Here is a 21,413-nt window from a genome sequence, read left to right as displayed (position 1 = left end):
TCCCTAGATAAGTCTTATTACAAATAAACCTTATTTTTAGGTTGCCCATGAAGATACAAAATGGTTAGATGAAAGTTTCATGATCTTATACAAGTTACATGAATAATACAGAACATAATTACTTGGAAAATATTCTAGTGAGAAACTGTAGGCTTGAATAGGCTTTGAAAGTTTATTAAATACTCTGCCAGATTTGATAAATTCACCGGACAATCACAGAAATACAAGGATCCTTTTCCTGGTAAGTACATTATACAAAGCCTTCTTTACATCCTTATTCCTGAGACTGTAGACTAGAGGGTTCAACATGGGGATCACTGCAGTGTAGAAAACAGAGACCACTTTGTCCTGACCCAGGGAGTAACTGGATGTTGGTCTCAGATAAGTATAGATGGAGGTAGAATAGAACAGAAATATAGCTGTTAGGTGCGAGGCACACGTTGAGAAAGCTTTGTGCCTCCCCTCCCCTGAATGCATACGAAATATGGAATAGAGAATGTAGCAGTAAGAGGTGAGGATGACCAGCAAAACCCCCACCAGATTCACTCCAGCAAAAGTGGAAAAGATGCTTTCATTCAGGCGTGTGTCAGAACAGGAGAGCTTAAAGAGTGGAGGGCTGTCACAGAAGAAGTGGTGGATGACATTGGAACTGCAGAATGGCAGGCTGCTTACATAACTTGTGTTCACCATAGAGTTCAACAGTCCCGCTGCAAAAGCCCCTGCTGCCATTTTAAGGCAGACTGTCCTGGTCATGACCAACGGGTACAGCAGAGGGTTGCATATGGCCACATACCTGTCATAAGCCATTAAGCCAAAGAGGATGCATTCAGTTGTGGCTAAGGCAATAAAGAAGTACATCTGCAGAAAGCAGCCAGCAAAGGAGATGGTCTTCTTCTCCGACAATAAATCCACAAGCATCTTTGGGGTGGTGTTAGAGGTACAACAAACGTCCACAAAGGACAGGTTAGCCAGGAAGAAATACATGGGTGTGTGTAGTCTGGAATCAGTCTTGATTAACAGGATCATCCCAACATTTCCACAAACTGTCAGTGTGTAAACGACAAAAAAGAGCAAGAAGAGGATAATCTGTAGCTCCAGAGTGTCTGTTAATCCCAGCAGGATGAACTCGGTCACCAAAGTATAATTTGTTTTGGTCATTTACAAGAAATATAGTTTGCTTAACTTATATCAGGTATAGATATTTTCCTATCTAAAGGTTACAGGAAATAGTGGAAATTTTAATGACATTATTCACACATGGGGGGAAAAAACCTACCATTGGCTAATATAGCATAGTTAATAGAGATACTGAAGAATGAGAACAATTAGTGTAGAAATGGAGAAACATTTGAATATATGAAGCAATTGACTTTATTAAATCTCAAATAACTGGTCTCAATTCACATCCTCCACTAAGTTTCTTCAAATGCAACAGATGTTGTTCTCTACCAGCCCACATACAAAGTGCAAAAGATACCAATCTTCCTGCCTTAGTCTCTTCCAGTCTCTGAAAGGTGTGTTTATGCAATTAACACAAATCCATTTTTTTTCTCAACTCCAAAATTCATGCATTGCTTCCCAGAAATTTCTTGTGTACCCCAAGCATAAAAAATGGTGACATTTCAAGTAACCAATATCTTGACATCTATTGTATTTTACAGAATGATTTGGTAGTGTTTCAAAAATGAACCAAATGATTGTTCGCTATGCAAAGTACACTATCATTAATGTCATGTAGTTGCATACACAGTACCTGTCCACAGTAGTGAATAACAGCATCAAATCCTCATGAGCTTCTTTCTCCAGTGTCTTACTCCTATAGACTATTATTTTCTTTCTTTATTAGGGGTTCTAAGTTGGAGTTTACTAGTAAAGTGAAAAATAAAAAGATCACATTGTAAATGAAATGAAATGTGTTCAATATTTGAATTACCTTTTGGTAAAAATGTTAGAGTCCTTCTGAATGAATACATGTTGCTGCACTTTTATCTTGTTTTCCTGGAAGAGAATTGGGTAACCATGGGGAATATGTTATAGGGTTTAATTGTGAAGATAATCCTCTAAAGGCAGAAACTTTGTCTCAAAAGAAAATGAAATATAATCATATGCAGTTATATGGAATCAAACATTGCATCATGAAGTGGTTCTTGATCTTTGTATTTCCTTAAGTCTTTTGCCAAAGTAGAAAAAAAAATTGGCTATTTACATTGCCTCTCTCTTTATACTTTTAGCCTATTTCAAAATGGTCATAGCCAACTACCAAATTATTATTCTTCCCTTTACTCCAGTGTGTGTTTGTGGGAGGGTTGGTCCCTTCCTTTGTCTGAGTCAGTTGAAACTTCAGTCCAACTCTGCCCTTGAGTGAAATTAATATGAAGGAGGAACTAACTAAATACATTGTATGGTGTGTTTTTTTAAAAAAAATTATAACCTAATCAAATAGAACAATGACTAAGAAAATGGGATTTCTTTTTTATGATTTCAGAATTGTGTTGATTTATTATAATTATTGTCTGTGATTCTTATCCTAGAAGGGGATGATAGCACAGATTTTCTAGGCCTAAATACACAGGTAGAACCAGGTTGAATAAAGCACACTGTGTGTCCATATGCATGGAGAGTCTATTGGCAAAAAGAACTTACAATGCTTTGAGTTCTATATTACACTCTTCCACTTAAATTTGTAACTAATTTTCACACCAGTCTTTGAGGGAGGCATTATTATTTTACACATTTTGCAAATGACTTCAAGCTATTAAATGACTTCCATCAACCAATGAATTTGTATGCATATAGACATAAGCCATGGACATAGACAATGGGGTGGTGGTGAAGGCCTGGTGTGGGGGCAGGGCCAGGCTGGGAGAGGTCAATGGGGGAAAAGGGGAGACATATGTAATACTTGCAACAATAAAGATTTAAAAAAAATAAATGACTTTCCAATGGACAAATTCTTAGGAAGTGCAATAATTGACCTGAGCACAGTCTTCAACAAAAGCATTAATGTCCACCTACCTAATTTTTCTGTCTAATTTTATTTTCTCAGTTACTTAGAATATTTTAAATTTATAATATATATATACATATACATACATATATATATATATATATATATAATTCATATATACACATATACTATATGCACACACACATATTTACTTGTATGTGTTCTAGTAAATCCAATCTTCCAAACATCACAGCAGTTTCTTGTGCTGTGCTTCTAAAGAAAGATCTGTAACATCATGAAATACACTGCATGGGGTTGGTGGGGGAGATAGAAGAGGGTAAAGTGAAGATAAATGATGATGGAAGGGGACTTGACCTGGGGTGGTAAACATATAATACAATACACAGATGATATTTTATAGAATTGTACACCTGAAACCTATCTAATTTTATTAACCAATGTCATCCCAATAAATTCAATAAAAACTAGATGTCAGAATCTCATCATTGTGCTATTAAAAATTATTCCCTGATTGACATCTGTGAAAAGTTTTCCTTTGATTATCTCATGAGGTAATGCAGATATTGACTTTCACCGAAAGTACGTAAGAGATCAACTGTAGTGTTCTGACAGTTGTAGTCTCTTGATTGATATTGAACAAAGGAACTTTACAGTTATGACATGACGGGTAACTTCTAAATTTTCACATTGCATTTACTCCACTATTATTGTTACACAAAACTGGAGAAGAACCAAGCAATACTTAGAGAGATGGAGTTACATTTATTATTATTATTACGCACGGGCCCAGAGGAAAATGTCTCTCAAATTCTGGACCCCAACATGGAGGAACTTTCCCTATTTATATGATTTTACCTTCTTTGTCTCCCAAATATGCAAGTTCTTAAAGAGCCCCTATGTGCTGGGGCCTTGAGACCGCAACTTAAGGCCTGGCCTGGTGCCAGCACTGATAACATCATCCAGGAAGGTTTAATGGCCTCTCTGAAGTGGGAGTAGTCTTATTTTCCATATTATTTAAGCAAGCAAGCAAGCAAGCATTTACAGAAGCCAAATAGCAGGGTTAAAATTTCAAACAGCAGTTTTTATATAAGATGGTTGCTTCATTACCAAAAGAAACTCTTTGTAAAATGGGGTTAGAAAGCACAAATATCTTTGTTAATCTTGGTTTACCTGACAATGATACTCCTTTTGTCGATTATCATTTCCACATATCTTGGAAATATTAGGCAAGAATGTTGTATACTATGTAATTTAAATATTTTTAAAAGACTACAACATGAAAGGTAGAATGAAATGCTGGTTATATAAACCTACTCAATTGTATTAATAGGACATGTTAATGACAGAATTTGTCATTTTCAGTTACTTGGTTATATTTTTCTTCTTTTTAATTAGTTAATGAAATTTTTAGAGCATAAAATGATACCGTTGTAATTAGCTAGTCATATATAATAGAATAGGAGCAAAAGGAAGACATATTATAAGCATGTCATTTGGGCAACTTCACCAGAAATCGGCAACTTTTCACTCCCCAGGAAATCACCAGCCTATTATTCTCTGCAAAACGCTGGGGGTGGGGGGTGGTGGGGTGGGGAGAAAAGATAGACACATCCCCGGTAAAGTTAAAATGACATAGGAAAGATACTTGCCTTTTAATTACACCTGGGAACAGAGATCATTGGCCAGAGTGGGCATGGCTACTGCAAGCGCTAGAAGATTTGGGAATACATAATCACCTAAACAAAGAAATGTGCTCTCTCTTGCCTGGCTGGTGTGACTCAATGGTTGAGTGTTGACTTACAAACCAAGAGGTGACAGTTTGATTCCCAGTCCGGATTGTGGGCTCAATCCCCAGTAGGGGGAGTGCAGGAGGCAGCCAATCAATGATTCTTTCTCATCATTGATGTTTCTATCCCTCTATCCCTCTCCTTTCCTCTCTGAAATCAATAAAAAAAAAAGAAGAAATTTACTCTTGTTTTTCCCTGCTCTTGGTTCCCCTTGGCTCCTGGAACTCTTATTTTGCTCCTTCCTGTTTTTCCTCCATAGCCATGTGGCCCTCTGGACACCATGCAATGGACTAATGGACTACAGCGGGGAAACAGAAATTAAGCTATCTTGATGCTGGACTGTACCCAGCTCCAACATGGAAAGGAAACTCTGGACACTGACTCTGAGTTTAGCTCTACAGAAGCCCTGGCTATACTTCTTTTATGACTGGACTAAGGGAAATGCTTTGGAAACCCAGTAGTATAATTCCACGGAAATAAAGCTTTCCACTAATCTTCATCCTCCCGTGGAGGCCTTCAGAAATGCTTATTCTAGCAGTACCAAGAACCCCACTTCTACAAGCAACCAGGGGAGATGAGCCCCTCTCCTATCCTGTAACATATGGCAGGCAACCCAGATGGGACAAGAAGACCAGGAGGATTGAAGCCTGGAAAGCATCACTTCACTGCTACTCTCCTTCCAACCTGCTGTTCAGCCCACATCTGGTCTGCAATGGGAAGGGAAAACACCTGGACTGGATTATGGTGAGTTAAAACCTTGCCTCCCTAAGCTGCGGGTTTTATCACTCATTTGCCTCTCTCTCTCCTGGTTCATTTTCTTATCTCAGCCCTGCGCCACCTCTGGCATTGCCAGTCCTTGCTCAAAGCCCTAGGCATGGGCCTGTTTCCTTGTGCCCTGCGCAGCTTCCTCAGCCTGAGCACACAGGATCCGGCATCATGGGCTGGGAGGGGCCAGCAACCTGGAGCTCTTACTGGGGACTGAGGGCATGACTCACAGTTGAAACAGGAATTTTAGGGGTAAAATAGGACAGGTTTAGGAAATTTTAGAAATTTTGGAAATTAAGGGGGCCATGGAGGAAAGCACCGGTCTGCAGAGTAGCAGAAGGTATATTTCCATAGAAAGGGGGAGCTGGAAAGCTGCAACACGTACATTTCCATAGAATGGGGGAGCTGAGAACAGCAAAAGGTCTATATGTACAGAATAAAGAGAAGGAAGCCCATCATTCAGAAGGAGAAGAAGAAAGCCCAAAGGGAATAGGAAAACTATAAGGAAGGAGAGTGGGAGAACCTCACATGTCCAAGGTGAGGTTCCATCTTTGAGCCCAGGAGTTACTATAGTAACCAGTCTAAGGGAATAGTGACCAATCAGAGGGGATATCAAGGCACCAGGATCTGAAGCCTTTAAAAGCCATAGGGAAAAGGAACTCAGTGGGACCCTTTCCCCCTCCTCATGTGGGAGTCCATTCTGTGGGACTCTTTCCCTCTCCCCATGTGGGAGTCTGTACTTCTTCAATAAATATCCACCTTTGCTATACCATTTTCTGTCTGTGAATTCATTCTTTGATTCCAGCGGACAAAGAATCCAGGTTCCAGTACAAAAATTCTGTATCACAGTCCAGAGTGCAGCTCCCAGCCAAGGCTGAGGGCATGCAGATCTGAGGGACCTGTGGCTGGGTTGGGGGTGATGGTGTGGTTGGTGTGATAGAGAAAACCTGGACACAGACAAAAGCCACCAAGGAAAACTGCTGCTAGAAGTAAGCTGGGACTGCTGGCTGCCTGGTGCCTCTCTCTCCCATGCCCATTGCTATGGTGAGGGTACTGCAACCATCTCTGTGCCAGAGAGCTCCACCCTGACAATCACATTGCTTGAAATTATAAGGTGAAGCCCTCCTGGCAGCCATGTTGTTTGGGGGCAGAAGTTATAACCTGGCAGTGGGACTAAAAAACTACAACTTCTTTTCACCTGATACTTGCTACTGATAATGTGTTTCTATTAAAAACACTGCTGCTGTGTTTGTCACATGCAAACATTACTACTTGTCTAATAACACTTTTTCCACAGTAGAAAAAATGCCTCAAATTTAAAATACTCAAAAAGTAAAAAATAAAAATTTGTTATCTAATCTTGATAATTGATTGCAAACAATAAAACAAAACATTGATTGATATCTGTATATTTAGGGAATGTGGTAACTTTGAACATTCAAGTAAAATAAAAGACTGTAAAATTAAAAAACCAGAAAGCAATAGAGATATCATAGCAAAGGGCAAAACAATGTACATTCATAAGGAAGGGCTTAATAAATATTCTCAGGTTCTAAAGAAAAAAAGAAGATAAAAATCACATTCAATATAATAACTAGAAGTCTTAATATTTTTACAGTGCAAGTTTCTTTTTTAAATTAAATAAAAATATTGGGCATGTTTTCCATATAAATGCATTGAACAATAAGCAAGAAAATATAATTTTAAAAATATTAAATAAATAATCTAAATTTACATAATTAAATAAATGGAATAAAGAAATACTCAAAATTTACATAAGAAGCACATATTCAAGGAATCTACACTAATAAAAGAGTAAGATGCAAATTGACAATACCTTTGCGATGCCCACCAACCAATCAGGAGGGAGTATGCAAATTAACCCAACAAAGATGGTGGGTTAATTTACATACACAGGCACCAAGAGGCCGGGGGCAGGACACAGGCTTTCCACACTGCCCCAGCCGCTCCGGGCCTCTGAACAGCGTGGGAAGGCGAAAAGGCGGCTCCAGCTGGAGCGAAGGCGGTGCGGGCAGTCAGGGGAAGGAAGGCCCATTCTTGCATGAATCTTCGTGCATCGGGCCTCTAGTTTAAAATAAAATGCCATCATCATTAAGTGATAATAGTCCTGAAAGTAGAAAATGTATGCAGATTTTGTAAATGAGATTAATTACATGTAGGAGGGCTGTACAGGAGAGCAGGCAGAGAACATGGTATGTCTGAAATATGATATGTCTGAAAATCCAAGTCTCAGAATATCTGTATTTCATTGTCCAAATTTTGTTTCATTGAAAATGAAAACATTCAATGGAAGGAATATATTAGTATTTACTGGTGAAATGTCTTGGTTCCATATATGATTTCATTAAATTCCTGGGACAAAAAAAAAGTGGAAAGAACCCAGCCAAAAAGCAGCAAGGTGGTGCAGAATAACATAGGTGAGCTACTCAGTGAAAGAGTGAACCACCTTTGAGACCAACCTGATCATTCTGCCGCAGGCCTCCAGGGCTAGTAACCAATGTGGTGTGAGAACATGACCCCTGGATGCACAGACAACACTGATTCCTTCATGAACATCCATCTGGCCAAGGTCACCTATGTGGACCACTGAGTGCATTGTATGTATGAGCCGAGTGACGTTAGTGACAGGTCATAAGTCTGCTCTGCCACATCGGTCATCACCTCCCCATTCAGGTGCCACTTTAAAGACAAGGGCAAGAGATGGGTCTTGAGAAATTTTCCTTCATAGGTGTGGCTGTCTTTTTTTAGCAAGCCTGATCCCCACTCACTTTCCTCCAGAGTTGTACTAAGCCAACTCCCTGCTACCTTCATGTTAATGTTTAACTTTTTAAAATTTTTTATTCTTGATGAATAGTTAACATATAACATTATATTAGTGTCAGTTGTAAAATATAATAAATCAATATATGTATATACTATGAAATGATCACCACAGTAAGTCTAGCTTATCATCCATCACTATACATATTTACAAATATTTTCCTCGTGATGAGGAGTTTTAAGATCTACTATCTTTGCAACTTTTAAATATGCAGTATAGTCATATTAACTATAGTCACCATGCTTTACATTATATCCCCATTACTTATTATTTTATAACTGGAGTTTGTACCTTTTAATCTGCTTGACTTTAATATTAAATTTAAATTTATTTTATTGGCAGCCAATAGGATTTTCTGTGAGCAGAAAATTTGTGAGCCTTTTGTGAAGAATGTATATCTCATTCAGCCATTGAACACTGAACCTTCTCTTTGGAACCATCCACTGATTATATGCTTTGCTGTAGTTGAATCTGTGTGTCTGTGTGTACGTGGCTTTGTGTGTCTGTGTCAGTCCCATGAGAGAGAAGGGAAGAGAAGGGTTGGGAATTTTTAAGAAGGGAAGGATATAGAAGAGTTATAATTGGTGCATTCTAATCAGGCAGCAGTCTCTTGATAACATGCTTTTGCACAAACTCATCTTTATACTTTAAGTAATATATATATATATAAATGGGGGAATAAGGGAAATAAAAGCTGGTGAGTTTACAGTTGCAATTTAAACTGCAGTTCTGAAATTTTATTTAAGAATCCTATGAGGGGATAATTTAATACATTAAAATATTTTAAATTTAAAACATTTTTGATATGTCCTATATAACAGTCTTTGCAAATAATAAATGACAAGTAATAATGCACAGGGAAGTAGTTTATGAATAAATACAAATATTTTCTATGGCTAGCTAAATGTGAAATTATGACTTTTGTTGCTAAGGATTCTACACCTTTCCTTCAATAGGCAAGATTTTATTACAAACAGGCCTTATTTTTGAGCATCCAGAGAGGATACAGAATGGTTTAGATGAGGGTCCATGGTCTTACATAAGTTTGGGAATTTACATTATGCTTAGGTAAATTTAAGGTAGCTTTTCTTATATAATACATATGTTTCAATGTTACAAAACATGATTATTTAGAAATATTCTTATGAAAAACTGTAGGCTTGAATAGGATTTGCAAATTCATTAAATACCCTGCTAGGTTCAGAAAAGTAACCAAACAATCACAGCAATGAGGGATCCTTTTCCTGGTGATTACATTCCACAAAGCCTTCTTCACTTCCTTATTCCTGAGGCTGTAGATGAGAGGGTTCAACATGGGGATCACCACCGTGTAGAACACGGAAGCCACTTTGTCCTGACCCAGGGAGTAGCTGGATGTTGGTCTCAGATAAGTATAGATGGCGGTGGAATAAAAAAGAATTATGGCTGTCAGGTGAGAGACACACGTTGAGAAAGCTTTGTGCCTCCCCTCCCCTGAATGCATACGAAAGATGGAATAGAGAATGTAGCAGTATGAGGTGAGGATGACCAGCAAAGTCCCAACCATATTTACTCCAGCAAAAGTGGATATGATGCTTTCACTCAGGCGTGTGTCAGAACAGGAGAGCTTAAAGAGAGGAGGGCTGTCACAGAAGAAGTGGTGAATGACATTGGAACTGCAGAATGGCAAATTGCTTATATAACTTGTGTGTACCATGGAGTTCAACAGTCCTGTTGCCAAAGCCCCTGCTGCCATTTTAAGGCAGACTGTCCTGGTCATGACCAACGGGTACAGTAGAGGGTTGCATATGGCCACATACCGGTCATAGGCCATTAAGCCAAAGAGGATGCATTCAGTTGTGGCTGAGGCAAGAAAGAAGTACATCTGCAGAAAGCATCCAGCAAAGGAGATGGTTTTCTTCTCTGACAATAAATCCACCAGCATCTTTGGGGTGATGGTGGACGAGTAACAAACATCCACAAAGGACAGGTTAGCCAAGAAGAAATACATGGGTGTGTGGAGTCTGGAATCAGTCTTGATTAAGAGGACCATCCCAACATTTCCCCAAATTGTCAGTGTGTAAATGACAGAAAAGAGCACAAAGAAGATAATCTGTAGCTCCAGTGTGTCTGCTAATCCCAGCAGGATGAACTCGGTCACCAAAGTATAATTAGTTCTCATCATGTATTTCACATATAGTTTGCTTAAGCTTATATTAGGTTGAATGTCTCTTTTTTTAAATAAAATATTTTTATTGATTTCAGAGAAGAAGGGAAAGGGCTAGAGAGATAGAAACATCAATGATGAGAGAGAATCATTGAACAGCTACCTCCTGCACAACCCCTACTGGGGATTGAGCCTGTAACTGGTCATGTGCCCTGACTGGGAATCAAACCATGACCTCCTGGTTCATAGATTGATGCTCAGCCACTGAGTCATGCAGGCCAGATTGAATATCTCAGTTTTAAAAAGTTTACAAGTACAGTGGAAATGTTAATAAGGACATTCACACATGGAGAAAAAACTAGGATAACATAGCATAGTAAATAGAGTAACTGAAGTTAGAGAAAATTAGTAGACAAATGGACAAGCCTTTGAATTTATTAAGCAATTATCTGCATTGAACCTGGGTTGCAGGCCTCTCAAATAAATTACTGTTCAATTCCACATACTTCACTTAAGTTTCTGCAAATGCAACCAACATTTGGTGTTCTATTTTTTCCTATCATCCCATATCCAAAATGTGAAGGATACAGATATTCTTGTTAAAGTGTAATTCTAATTCTAAACCAGTATGTAGTTTTAGCTCAAATACATTTTCCCTCTCAACACCACTCTGTTTATTCTCCAACTCCCAAATTCATTCATTGCTTCCAAAAAGTAGCTCTCTTGTATCCCCAGCAGAAAAACTGTGACCATTTCAAATAACCAGTTTTTGACATCTTTCAATCCTGAAGACTGACTCTGTGATGTGCTCTCAAATTATTGTTCTACTTACAGTGTATGTTATCAAAATAATGCCTTGTTGTAGCACATGTTACCTGTTCATTTTGGTGAATAACAGCACCAAATCCTTACAACTGTCTTCCCATTGTCTTACCTGTGTAGTCTATGGTTTTCTTTCTCTTTTTTTAATCAGCATTTCTCAGTTGTAGCTAAAAAGAAAATGTTTTTAAAGAAAATTTTCACTTTTAAATGAGATGAAACGCACTGAAAGTTTGAATGACCTATTTGTAAAAATTTGAGACACCTTCTGAGAAAATACATGTTGCTCCACTTTTATTTTGTTTTCCTGGAAGAAAATTGGGTGACCACGGAGACTAAGTTACATTGTTTAATTGTATTGTCAAATCTCCAGAGGCAGAAACTTTTAGTCTCAAAGGAAAATAAAATATGATCACAGGCAGTTATGTGGAATAAAACATTGCATCATCAGATGGCTCCTAATCTCTGTATTACTTTAAAGACTTTGCCAACGTAAAAAATTGCCTATTTACATTGCCCATCTTTTTGTATTTTTAGATGCGTCCAAAAGAACATAGCCCACTGCTAAATTCTTCTTCTTCCTTCCAGTGTATGTGGTATGTTTGTGAGTGTGTGTTTGTGTGTGTCTGTGTTTGTGACCTCCCCCCCGCCCTTTGTCTGGATAACTTCATCTCTAATCCAACCCTGTACTGGAGTGAAATTAATGAGAAGATAAAACTAATATTCATTGTACAATGTTTAAAGCAAAACTATTAACTTTTGTGACAGCATGGATGGACCTGGAGAATATTATGCTGAATGACAACTATCATCACATAATCTTACTTATATGTGGAATCTAATGGACATAATAAATGACAAACAAAACAGGTCTCCTGGCATGGATGCATGGAACAGATTGACATATCTCAGAACAGGGATGAGGGGAGATGGGAAGAGAATAACCAAAGAAATAATGGGCCTATATGCATAACCAATAAACACAGACAATAATGTGGTGAAGGCCTGGGTTAGGGCAGAGTCTTTTTTTAAATTTAATTTTATTTATTTTTTATTTTTTTGTTGTTTGAAGTATTACAAATAGTAGTACATATGTCTCCTTTTTTTTTTCCCCCATTGACCTCCCCCCCGGCCTCCCCTACCTCCCAGTACTTGCCTTTACCTGCCCACCCCCCAGTATCTTGTATCCATTGGTTATGCTTATATGCATGCGTACTAGTCCTTCGGTTGATCTCTTACAGCCCCCCGCCCCAACCTCCCCTGCCTTCCTGCTGTAGTTTGACAGTCTGTTCAATGCTTCTTTGCCTCTGTATCTATTTTTTCCCCTTTTCTTTCCTTTAAAAAATCTTGCCTCTGCAGACTAGAAATAAACATATAATAACAAAAAATGTTTGAGTCCTAATTTCAATGTCCAACAGTTCTGAGTCCCCGTTTCAATGTCAAACAGTTCCTTATGTGTACATGTCAGCAATGATATCTGGATGGTGGGCACATGGTGGCAATGCAGGTCCGATAGGGCAGAGTCTTGAAGGAGGGAGGCTGAGGGGGAGGGAATGAGGGACATCTGTAATATTATCAACAATGAAAAAGAACCTATACCCTGAGCAAATAGGACATTGAATAAAAGAACTTAATTTCTTTTTTATGATTTAAAAATTGTGTTGTTTTTCTGCAATTGTTGTCTATAATTCTTATCCTACAAGGGGGTAAAATTATAGATTTTCTATATCTCAATTCACAAGTAAAACAATGTGAAATAAACCACATTGAGAGTCAGATGCATGGAGAATCTATTTGCATAGAGAATGCATATGCAGTCAAGAAATACTATATCACAATTTTCCATTTGAATTTGCAGTTCACCTCTACACCAGTCTTTGAGGTTGGCATTATTATGTTACATTATTTGTAGATGAGGAAAGTAAGACATAGAGTTATTAAATGCTTTTTCAATGAACAAACTGTTAGGAAGTGGGAGGGTGAATCTGAACACAATTTCATAGGAAAGAATGAATACCTAGCAACTTAAGTTCCCTGTCCAGTTTCATTTAACATTTTATTTAGTCACTTAGATTACACACATACTATATGTACATGTACATATACTTTTCTGTGTGTATCTTCTAGCAAATCCAATCTTCCAAACTTCAAAGCAGTGAAAGTATCTCTGAATGGGAAGAAAATCTGTTACATCATGTTAGATATTGTTTAAAACTTGATTTGCAAAGTTCTTAACCTCAAGCCTTAAAAACTGCTCCTATTGGCATCTATAAAATACATAATATTTATTTACTACTGTATGAAACTTAACAACTTAAAATATGAACATACTTAAAAATAATTTGTAATTGAGCTACCAGAAATGTGAATTAAGAGAGACAGAAAGAAAATCAGCATAGTGAGTTATCATAGTAGGGGAAATAGAGAATGTTATAATGAAAGAAGAGAATAATATTATTAAACCATAAATAAAACAGGGCTAAGAAAGGAGGTTGAATTTACTGAACAAGAGATTATAAATTAAAATCTTAGAAAAGTTTATTTAAAGAAGAAGCAGAAAGAATAATAAGTAAAAATTTTCAACTAAAAAATGATTAAATACGTTGAAAACTTACTTTTTTAGTCAGGTTTATTTATTGTACCATAGGTGTCTTAGAGAAAATTAACACTGTTTTTAGGTGGACAGTATGGTGAGTTTTGACAAACACCTACTGTTTTATAACCATCACAACCAACATAGAATACTTTATCCAGTTTAATAACTTCCATTATACCCGTTACAGACAGCTCTGGCCACTCTCCCAGTCTCTGACAACCACTGTGAAGGCATTGGTGTGATTTATGCCATGTTTTTTACCTGTCCAGAATGGATATTCATGTGTGGAATCATACAGTGGAAACCTTTTGAATCTGGCTTCTGTCCCTCATTGCACTGTTTTGAGATCCAACCAGGTTGTTAATTTTATCAGTTTTTTCCTTTTATTATTAAGTAGTAGTGCATTTTATAGTTGTAGCAGGCCCTTAGGTCTGTTTCCAATTTAAAGTAATCATGCACAAAGGCCCTCTTTGTGTGGATTTATGTTTTTATTTATCTTTGGTAAATAGGAGTAGAATGGCTCTCCCTTCCTTTTTTTTTTCTTTTTCTTCCTTTTCCCCTGCAAATTGATGTCTAATTGATATCCTAACATTTTTTTTCCAAAACACTATCCTTTTTTAATAGATTTACTTTTTTGTAAAATTTATTTGACCATATATGTTTGGATCAATTTCTAAACTTTTTATGCTATTCTTGATTACTGTCTTGATTACTGTAGCTTCATAATACATCTGAAATCAGATAGTGTCTGTTACAATATGTTTTCCAAGATTTGGGCTATTTTTAGTTCTTTACATTTACTATTAAGTTTTGGGTTATATTTCTACAAAAGGACTGCTGGGAGTTAATCAGTATTGCTTTGTATTTGTAGATCAATTGGGAGACAGTAGATGTCTTAACAGTAATGAGTCTTCCAGACCATAAGCACAGTATATTTCTTCATTTATACAACTTTTAAATTTCTCTCATCATTATTTTGTTGCTTACAATACTTTGCTGTATATAGTTCTTATACATATTTCATGACACTTACCCCCATGTGTTTCATGTTTTGATACTACTACAAATGGTATTTTATATATTTAAATTTGGTATTTATATGTTATTTTTCTCCTTTCCAAACTTTATTCATTTTTTCCTTAGTTTGATTTTCTTTTTTTGCCTATTGCACTGGTAGAACCATCAGAACCATGCAGAATGGAAGTGGTGAGGGAGCACATGTCCATAGCTTGTTTACTGTATTGAAGGAAAACATTCATTCGTTTTGTCATTAAATATTATATTAGCCATAGGTTTTTGTATATTCCCTTTATCAAGTTCAGAAGTGATATTCTGTTTTTAATTTGCTAAAGTATTTTGTTATGACTAAATGTTGAATTATATTAAATGTTTCTTCATCCACTGATATGATTATGTTCTTTTTAGAATGACATTATAGTGAATTTCATTGATTTATTTTTGACTGTTAAGTATTTATTTACTGTGTTCATTGACAAATCCTACTTGTTAATGATTTTCTATTTTATTTAAGTGAGATAAATATATATTTTATTGCTATAATTGTATAATTGCAAAAAAAAGCTAATAGTCATTAAATGAATAAAATCAGCTGAACAAGGTGCTAAGTATTTACATGTGTTATCTCAGTCCTCACAAGAATCTGATAAAGTGGGAAATTATTCACAATTTACAAATTAATAAAAGTAAAATTAAATAAGTAGCTCAATGTCTCACAGTTGTGAAGTGACAAAACTAATATTCAAATCCAGGTGGCTTTATTTTTGTCATAACTCTCACTCTTATATGTTATCATTCAATACATATTTCCTTGCAGTCACTCAGATAATTGAGAAACAAACAAAAATTAGGGTGCCTTGGATTCTTCTTAATAGCATTGAGCTTATAATTTAGAACTCCATTACATAACTAAATGCTCTAAGGTGTCTTTAAGTATCTGATAGACATCATAGAATCTACAGGATAAATCTTTTTCTTTGGTGGTATAATTTAAGGATTTTTGTTGTTGATGTTGTTTTTTAATCAAAGATCTCCAGTGAAGGAGACATATGTTATATTGTAACTGGCTACATTACAGTCAGTTCATTATCTTTCTCATTTAAAATAAATAATTCAAGCCACTTCACTGCAACAAAAGTAATTGTTTATCCAAAGTCCTTCTGGGATTGTGGATTATCTTGGGACAATGTCCCACTTGTCACAAACTACATGATAAACACTCATTCCTTACAAGATCTATTACAAGATGGATTCACTATGCTATTGCTCCGTAACTGGAGAGAAAATGTTGCCAGTGTCTTATCTAAAATAAATTCTATAATTCAAAATTCTAAATGACACTGAGGTAAGTGACTGATTCTCTAAAAAATCAACAAAATATCTTGTGTGAGTGTCACAGATAATATTGCCTTAGATATAATGTGTCTTCACTGACTCTCTAGGCTGGGGGAGTAGGTGGAAGATGGGGTGGGCCATAATTCTAACCTTACCTTAACCATGACAGTTTCCAAAATTCACTGTCTGATTCATCGTTTTCCTTATTGTTATGAGGGGGAAACTGACTGTGCCTAATGGTATAATGAAACTGAGTAAGCTAAATGAATTAAGCTAAATTTCATCAGCAGCATAAACCTTAGTTTCCATGGGCATAGAGAGTATGCCTATGTTATGTTTGTTCCATGTTTTGTCTGAGGTACAGTTATGCTCAAAGACTTAGATTGTCTTTGCCAATTTTTTAACACAGGTTCGCTGTGGGAATTGTAATTTGTAACAAAAAGATTTTACAAGCCAATAGTGTACAGGATAATATCTCTTAACTGCTCCAAACTAATGATAGATACTCTATGCTATTGTTCCAGGCAAAGGGGAAATAAAAGACATAAAGTCTAATGTTAGTTGTGGTGTACCTGTGCACGAGTTTGCTCTCAGAGGAGTCAGCTAAGCCACACAAGAGCTGATGTCTAGCTGTCAGCATTAATGGAAAGTCCTTTGTTGCTAGAGCGTAATGCTATCCTATCAGAAGAGAGGTACTGGTGTTAGCAGGCAAGATTATCTCCTTCCCGAGACTGATTCATGTTTCCACTGCCAACTAAGACTAGTCTTGACATGATAGGAGCTAATGTCCTAAGGTTTTTGGAGAGCTATGTAGGTCAGCAAAGAGTAGCCTTGCTAAGACCAAACACTCATTAAGTCCTCATAAACTCTTGGTATCGGAAGTTTAAAAGTTCATTATATCATAGTGGCTCCTCAATCTGTTTATATCAATAAGTACTCAGTGGCACAATAATTTTAATGACATCATCCTCACATAGCCTCCTCAAAGTAAAAAAGAAAAATCACCTTTAGATCAGAACAACTTCATTTAAACCATAAACAAATACAGCAGGTCCTCTAATAACACTATTTTGTTCAACGTCATTTCATAGTAATATTGATGTGACCCTGTAGGAACTTAACCTTGTTCATATTAAGTAATCTAGGGCAAAACTGGTTTTGTTTTACTTCATTTCCCCCAAATTTCAAGAACTTATCTATGATAAGTGAGGACTTAATATAGATCAAAATAATGTCACAAGTCATACAAGTAGATCAAAATGACTTTATTAAGTCATAAACAAATCAAGTATATTCAAAATCATAACAAGTAAATACACAACATTTCTATAACTGTCAGAGAACTTATGATTTTCAAATCAGATATTAACATCCATAACTATAACGGTATTAATAATAGATAATTGATACATTTTAATACATCTATAATATCACAAGCCCTGTAAATAGTGCTATGTTATCTAGTTTAATCCTGGTTTTAGCATTATAGTATATTATTAGGCCAGTTAAACAAACCAAAGAAATTTAGGCATAAAGAAGTTCAATGACTTGTAGAACATTAGATATGGCATCTGAGGTTAAACTCACTTTTGCCTATGTGTGTTTAACTACTACAGCACAATGCCATTGGAAAAGGAGAGAGAGCACATTCTATAGTCATACTTCAAATAGAGAGCAAATAAAAATCCACTCATGGGCACCAACAACAGCTTTGTCAGATGAGACTTCCTTGGAAATCAGTGGGCTCAACTTATTTTAGGAGATAATACTGATTTTGGCTCAAAGTAGTGTAGCATGAATTCTTCAAGAGAAATGAAATATTCTGGGATTTCAGTTTCTTAATCAACAAACCCTTTAAACAGTTTTAATTTCATGGACACTCAAAGAAGGAAAGTTGAACTTTGATCCCATAACCCATTTATGGAAATAAGATACACACAGATTTAAATCACTAGTAAACATGTCACTTGTTGAATGATGTTGTGAATGTGACTTTGTCATCCAATCTGAAAAATAATAAGAAAAAAAAGAATAGATTAGATAATTGCTGAGGTTCTTTCCAGCACTAACATTTTTTATTTTTAAATAATATCTTATAATATTCTTACAGCAGTAGAAAATATTTCAACACCATAGGCACCATCCTATTTTGGGTAAAAAGTGAGACCAGGACTCTGTCAATATATTAGTACAGGGTGTCCCAAAAATGTATACACACTTTTAATAATTAAAAATGCAGTTTTTATTAAAATATATTTTATTTTCAAAATGTAGTAGAATCTACAGACATTGTGTGTCTACATTTTTGGGTAACAGACTGACATACCTTGATGTGAGGTTGGGGGATGAGAAGAGATAAACCAACGAACTTATATACTAATATGCATAGCCCATGGACATGGGCAATAGGGTAGTAAAGACCTGAGGGGGTGGGTAAGGGCTGGGTGGAGAAAGACAGGAAGGGAAATGAGAGATATCTGTAATACTATCAACAATAAAACATATATTAAAAAATAAATAAAATGAAAAAAATAAAAACAAACCAAATATATTAGACAGAATGTCATGACTATAATTTTATTATCCTTCTATTTGTTTCCTTAGAAGGGAGAATAAAGATATTCTTGATTCATTGATCACTGGAATCAACTCACATATTCCAACACCATCTATTTTGGATGGGAATGACAAGAAAACCAAGATGTTGGAGAGTAATTATACCATGCCAATTGAGTTCCTACTTGTTGGATTCACAGATTATCTACCTCTCAGAATCACACTATTCTTGGTATTTCTCATAGTATATACACTAACTGTGGTGGGAAATATGGGTCTAATAATCCTATATAACATCAACCCAAGCTTGCAAACCCCCATGTATTATTTTCTCAGCAACTTGTCTTTCTTAGATATCAGCTATTCTACAGCAATCACTCCTAAAATGCTGGTGAATTTCTTAGCATCCAGGAGAAGCATCTCTCTCTTTGGCTGTGCCCTGCAAATGTTTTTCTTCGGTTGTTTTGCTGATGCTGAGTGCCTCATCCTGGCAGCAATGGCATATGACCGCTATGCAGCCATCTGTAAGCCACTGCTCTATCCTACCCTCATGTCTAGCAGAGTCTGTGTCTGCTTCATCATGCTGGCATACCTCAGTGGAAGTATGACTTCAACGGTACATGTCTACCTCACATTCACGCTGCCATTTTGTGGCTCCAATATTGTCAATCACTTTTTCTGTGATATCCCACCTCTCCTGGCTTTATCATGTGCAGACACCCATATTAATGAGCTTCTGCTCTTTGTCTTATGTGGTTTCATTCAGACCAGCACTTTCATGGTCATATTTATCTCTTACTTTTGTATCCTCAGCACTGTTTTGAGCATCAAGTCCTCAGGTGGTAGAAGCAAAACATTCTCCACCTGTATTTCCCATCTCATAGCAGTCACCTTATTCTACGGAACACTCCTGTTTATGTACCTACGTCCCACCACCAGCTATTCCCTAAACACTGATAAGGTAGTTGCAGTGTTTTATACTGTTGTTTTTCCCATGTTTAACCCCATAATCTATAGCTTCAGAAACAAGGATGTAAAAAATGCCCTCCAAAAGCTATTAGCAAGAAACTGGATTTTCAAATGAATGAGAATTTCAATCACTGAAAAATATTTAAAGCATAGCCTGCCCTTCCAATATCAGCATGATGACTATGCCATGAACAACTTGTGTCAACTATTTTAAATTTATTTCCAGAAATAAAGATAACTTTCCATTTTCACTCCTTTAAAATGCTTTCATCCTCTCTTATGGAAATGTTCTCTGTAAAATATTCTACTCTGTGAAATATTTTTGAATTAAGTAATATTTACTCTTCAACTAGTGTTCTTATAAAGCTTTGTATTCTGATTCATTATATTCTTATTTTTAATTAAAATTTTTTGATGTTGACATTATTGCAGGTGTTCCCCTGTTTCGCCCCTTTGCCCTCCTCCACCCACTCCTGCATCTCCCTCCCTTGGCCTTCACTACATTATTGTCCTTGTCCATGGAGTATGCATACATGTTCTTTTGCTAATCCCTGCACCTTCATTATCCGGTTATCTACACCTGCCTCCCCTCAGGCAACGGCCAGTCTCTTCCATGTATTCATGCTTCTGGTTCATCATTTTATTGTGTTAATGAGATTCCACATATTAGTGAGATCATATGGTATTTGTATTTCTCTGATTTATTATGTTCTTTATTATGTTTTATTGAAGGTATACATTGACCCACCCATGTTAGAAGCTCCTTGGCAACAGGGAATAAATACTTTGGTTTATTTTCGAATATCTATGTAGCACCTGGCATATGGGTTATTTTGAATTGTTCTTTTAATTTTAGTATACTCTATGTTCTAAAAAACCACATTAATGAGCTGACTTCTAATCATTCTTCCATTGTGTTAAGGGACATAAGGTTGTATAAAGAAGCAAATCAGCTTCTTTAATAGTGACCTATTTTATCTAAGAGTTATAATTCATGTTTTACAAAATAAGTTAGTTTAAAATAAATAAACCATAATGTATTTGTAAACCATAAAAGTTTTTAATATAAAATTGTTATGAATTTATTAGTGTTACATTGGTTAATGAAATTATATGAATGCTTCAAGTATATAATTCTATAATACATCATCTGTATATTGTATTGTGTGTTTACCACCTAAAGTTAAGTCTCCTTTCTTCACCATTTATATTTCTCCCACCTTTTCTACCTCTCCCACCCTCCTTTGCCTCTGGCAATCACCATAGTATTGTCTGTGTCTATGAGGTCTTTATCTTAGTTGTTTTACTTAATGCCTTCACCTTTCTTACCCAGCCCCCAACCCTGCTCTTCTATGAGTTGATTAAGCTCTGAGTTTCTAAAAACAACACTATTGTCTGTTTGAGCTAATGTTTCCTTTGTGGGTGGGGATAGGGTGAGGAGAAGCCTACCCTGCACATTTTAGGGTGTTTAGCAGCATCCCTAGTCTCTACTTACTAGATGCTAGTAGCATTCTACCTATTTATGACAACCAAAATGTATCCACACATTGCCAAATGTCCCTCAAAGGTAGAATTACCTCTAGAAGAGAATCACTAAACTTGCTCAACACTAC

At 36.3% G+C, this 21,413-nt stretch overlaps 3 protein-coding genes and 1 pseudogene across 4 annotated transcripts in view; 2 read left to right on the top strand and 2 right to left on the bottom strand.

The window, feature by feature from the left end:
* Positions 1 to 21,413, top strand: part of LOC308233758 (uncharacterized protein) — a gene marked incomplete at both ends in the record, with an annotated part of 49,288 nt that overhangs the window by 13,081 nt on the left and 14,794 nt on the right. The gene's annotated exons all lie outside the window — the stretch shown is intronic.
* On the bottom strand, positions 214 to 1,158 carry LOC308258012 (olfactory receptor 5F1-like; the record flags this gene model as incomplete). Its single annotated transcript, XM_080688243.1, has 1 exon — positions 214 to 1,158. The coding sequence occupies one exon, from the start codon at positions 1,156 to 1,158 to the stop codon at positions 214 to 216; it is 945 nt and encodes a 314-aa protein (XP_080544369.1).
* Positions 9,671 to 10,526, bottom strand: LOC308258073 (olfactory receptor 5F1-like; annotated as a pseudogene). Its single transcript has one exon. The product of its transcript is annotated as an olfactory receptor 5F1-like (transcript).
* LOC308258024 (olfactory receptor 5AS1-like) lies at positions 18,977 to 19,915 on the top strand (the record flags this gene model as incomplete). Its single annotated transcript, XM_080688255.1, has 1 exon — positions 18,977 to 19,915. The coding sequence occupies one exon, from the start codon at positions 18,977 to 18,979 to the stop codon at positions 19,913 to 19,915; it is 939 nt and encodes a 312-aa protein (XP_080544381.1).

The sequence above is a fragment of the Plecotus auritus genome (assembly GCF_963455305.1).
Source record: "Plecotus auritus genome assembly, chromosome: 9".
NCBI lineage: Eukaryota > Metazoa > Chordata > Mammalia > Chiroptera > Vespertilionidae > Plecotus > Plecotus auritus.
This window is presented reverse-complemented; position numbering and strand designations above follow the sequence as displayed.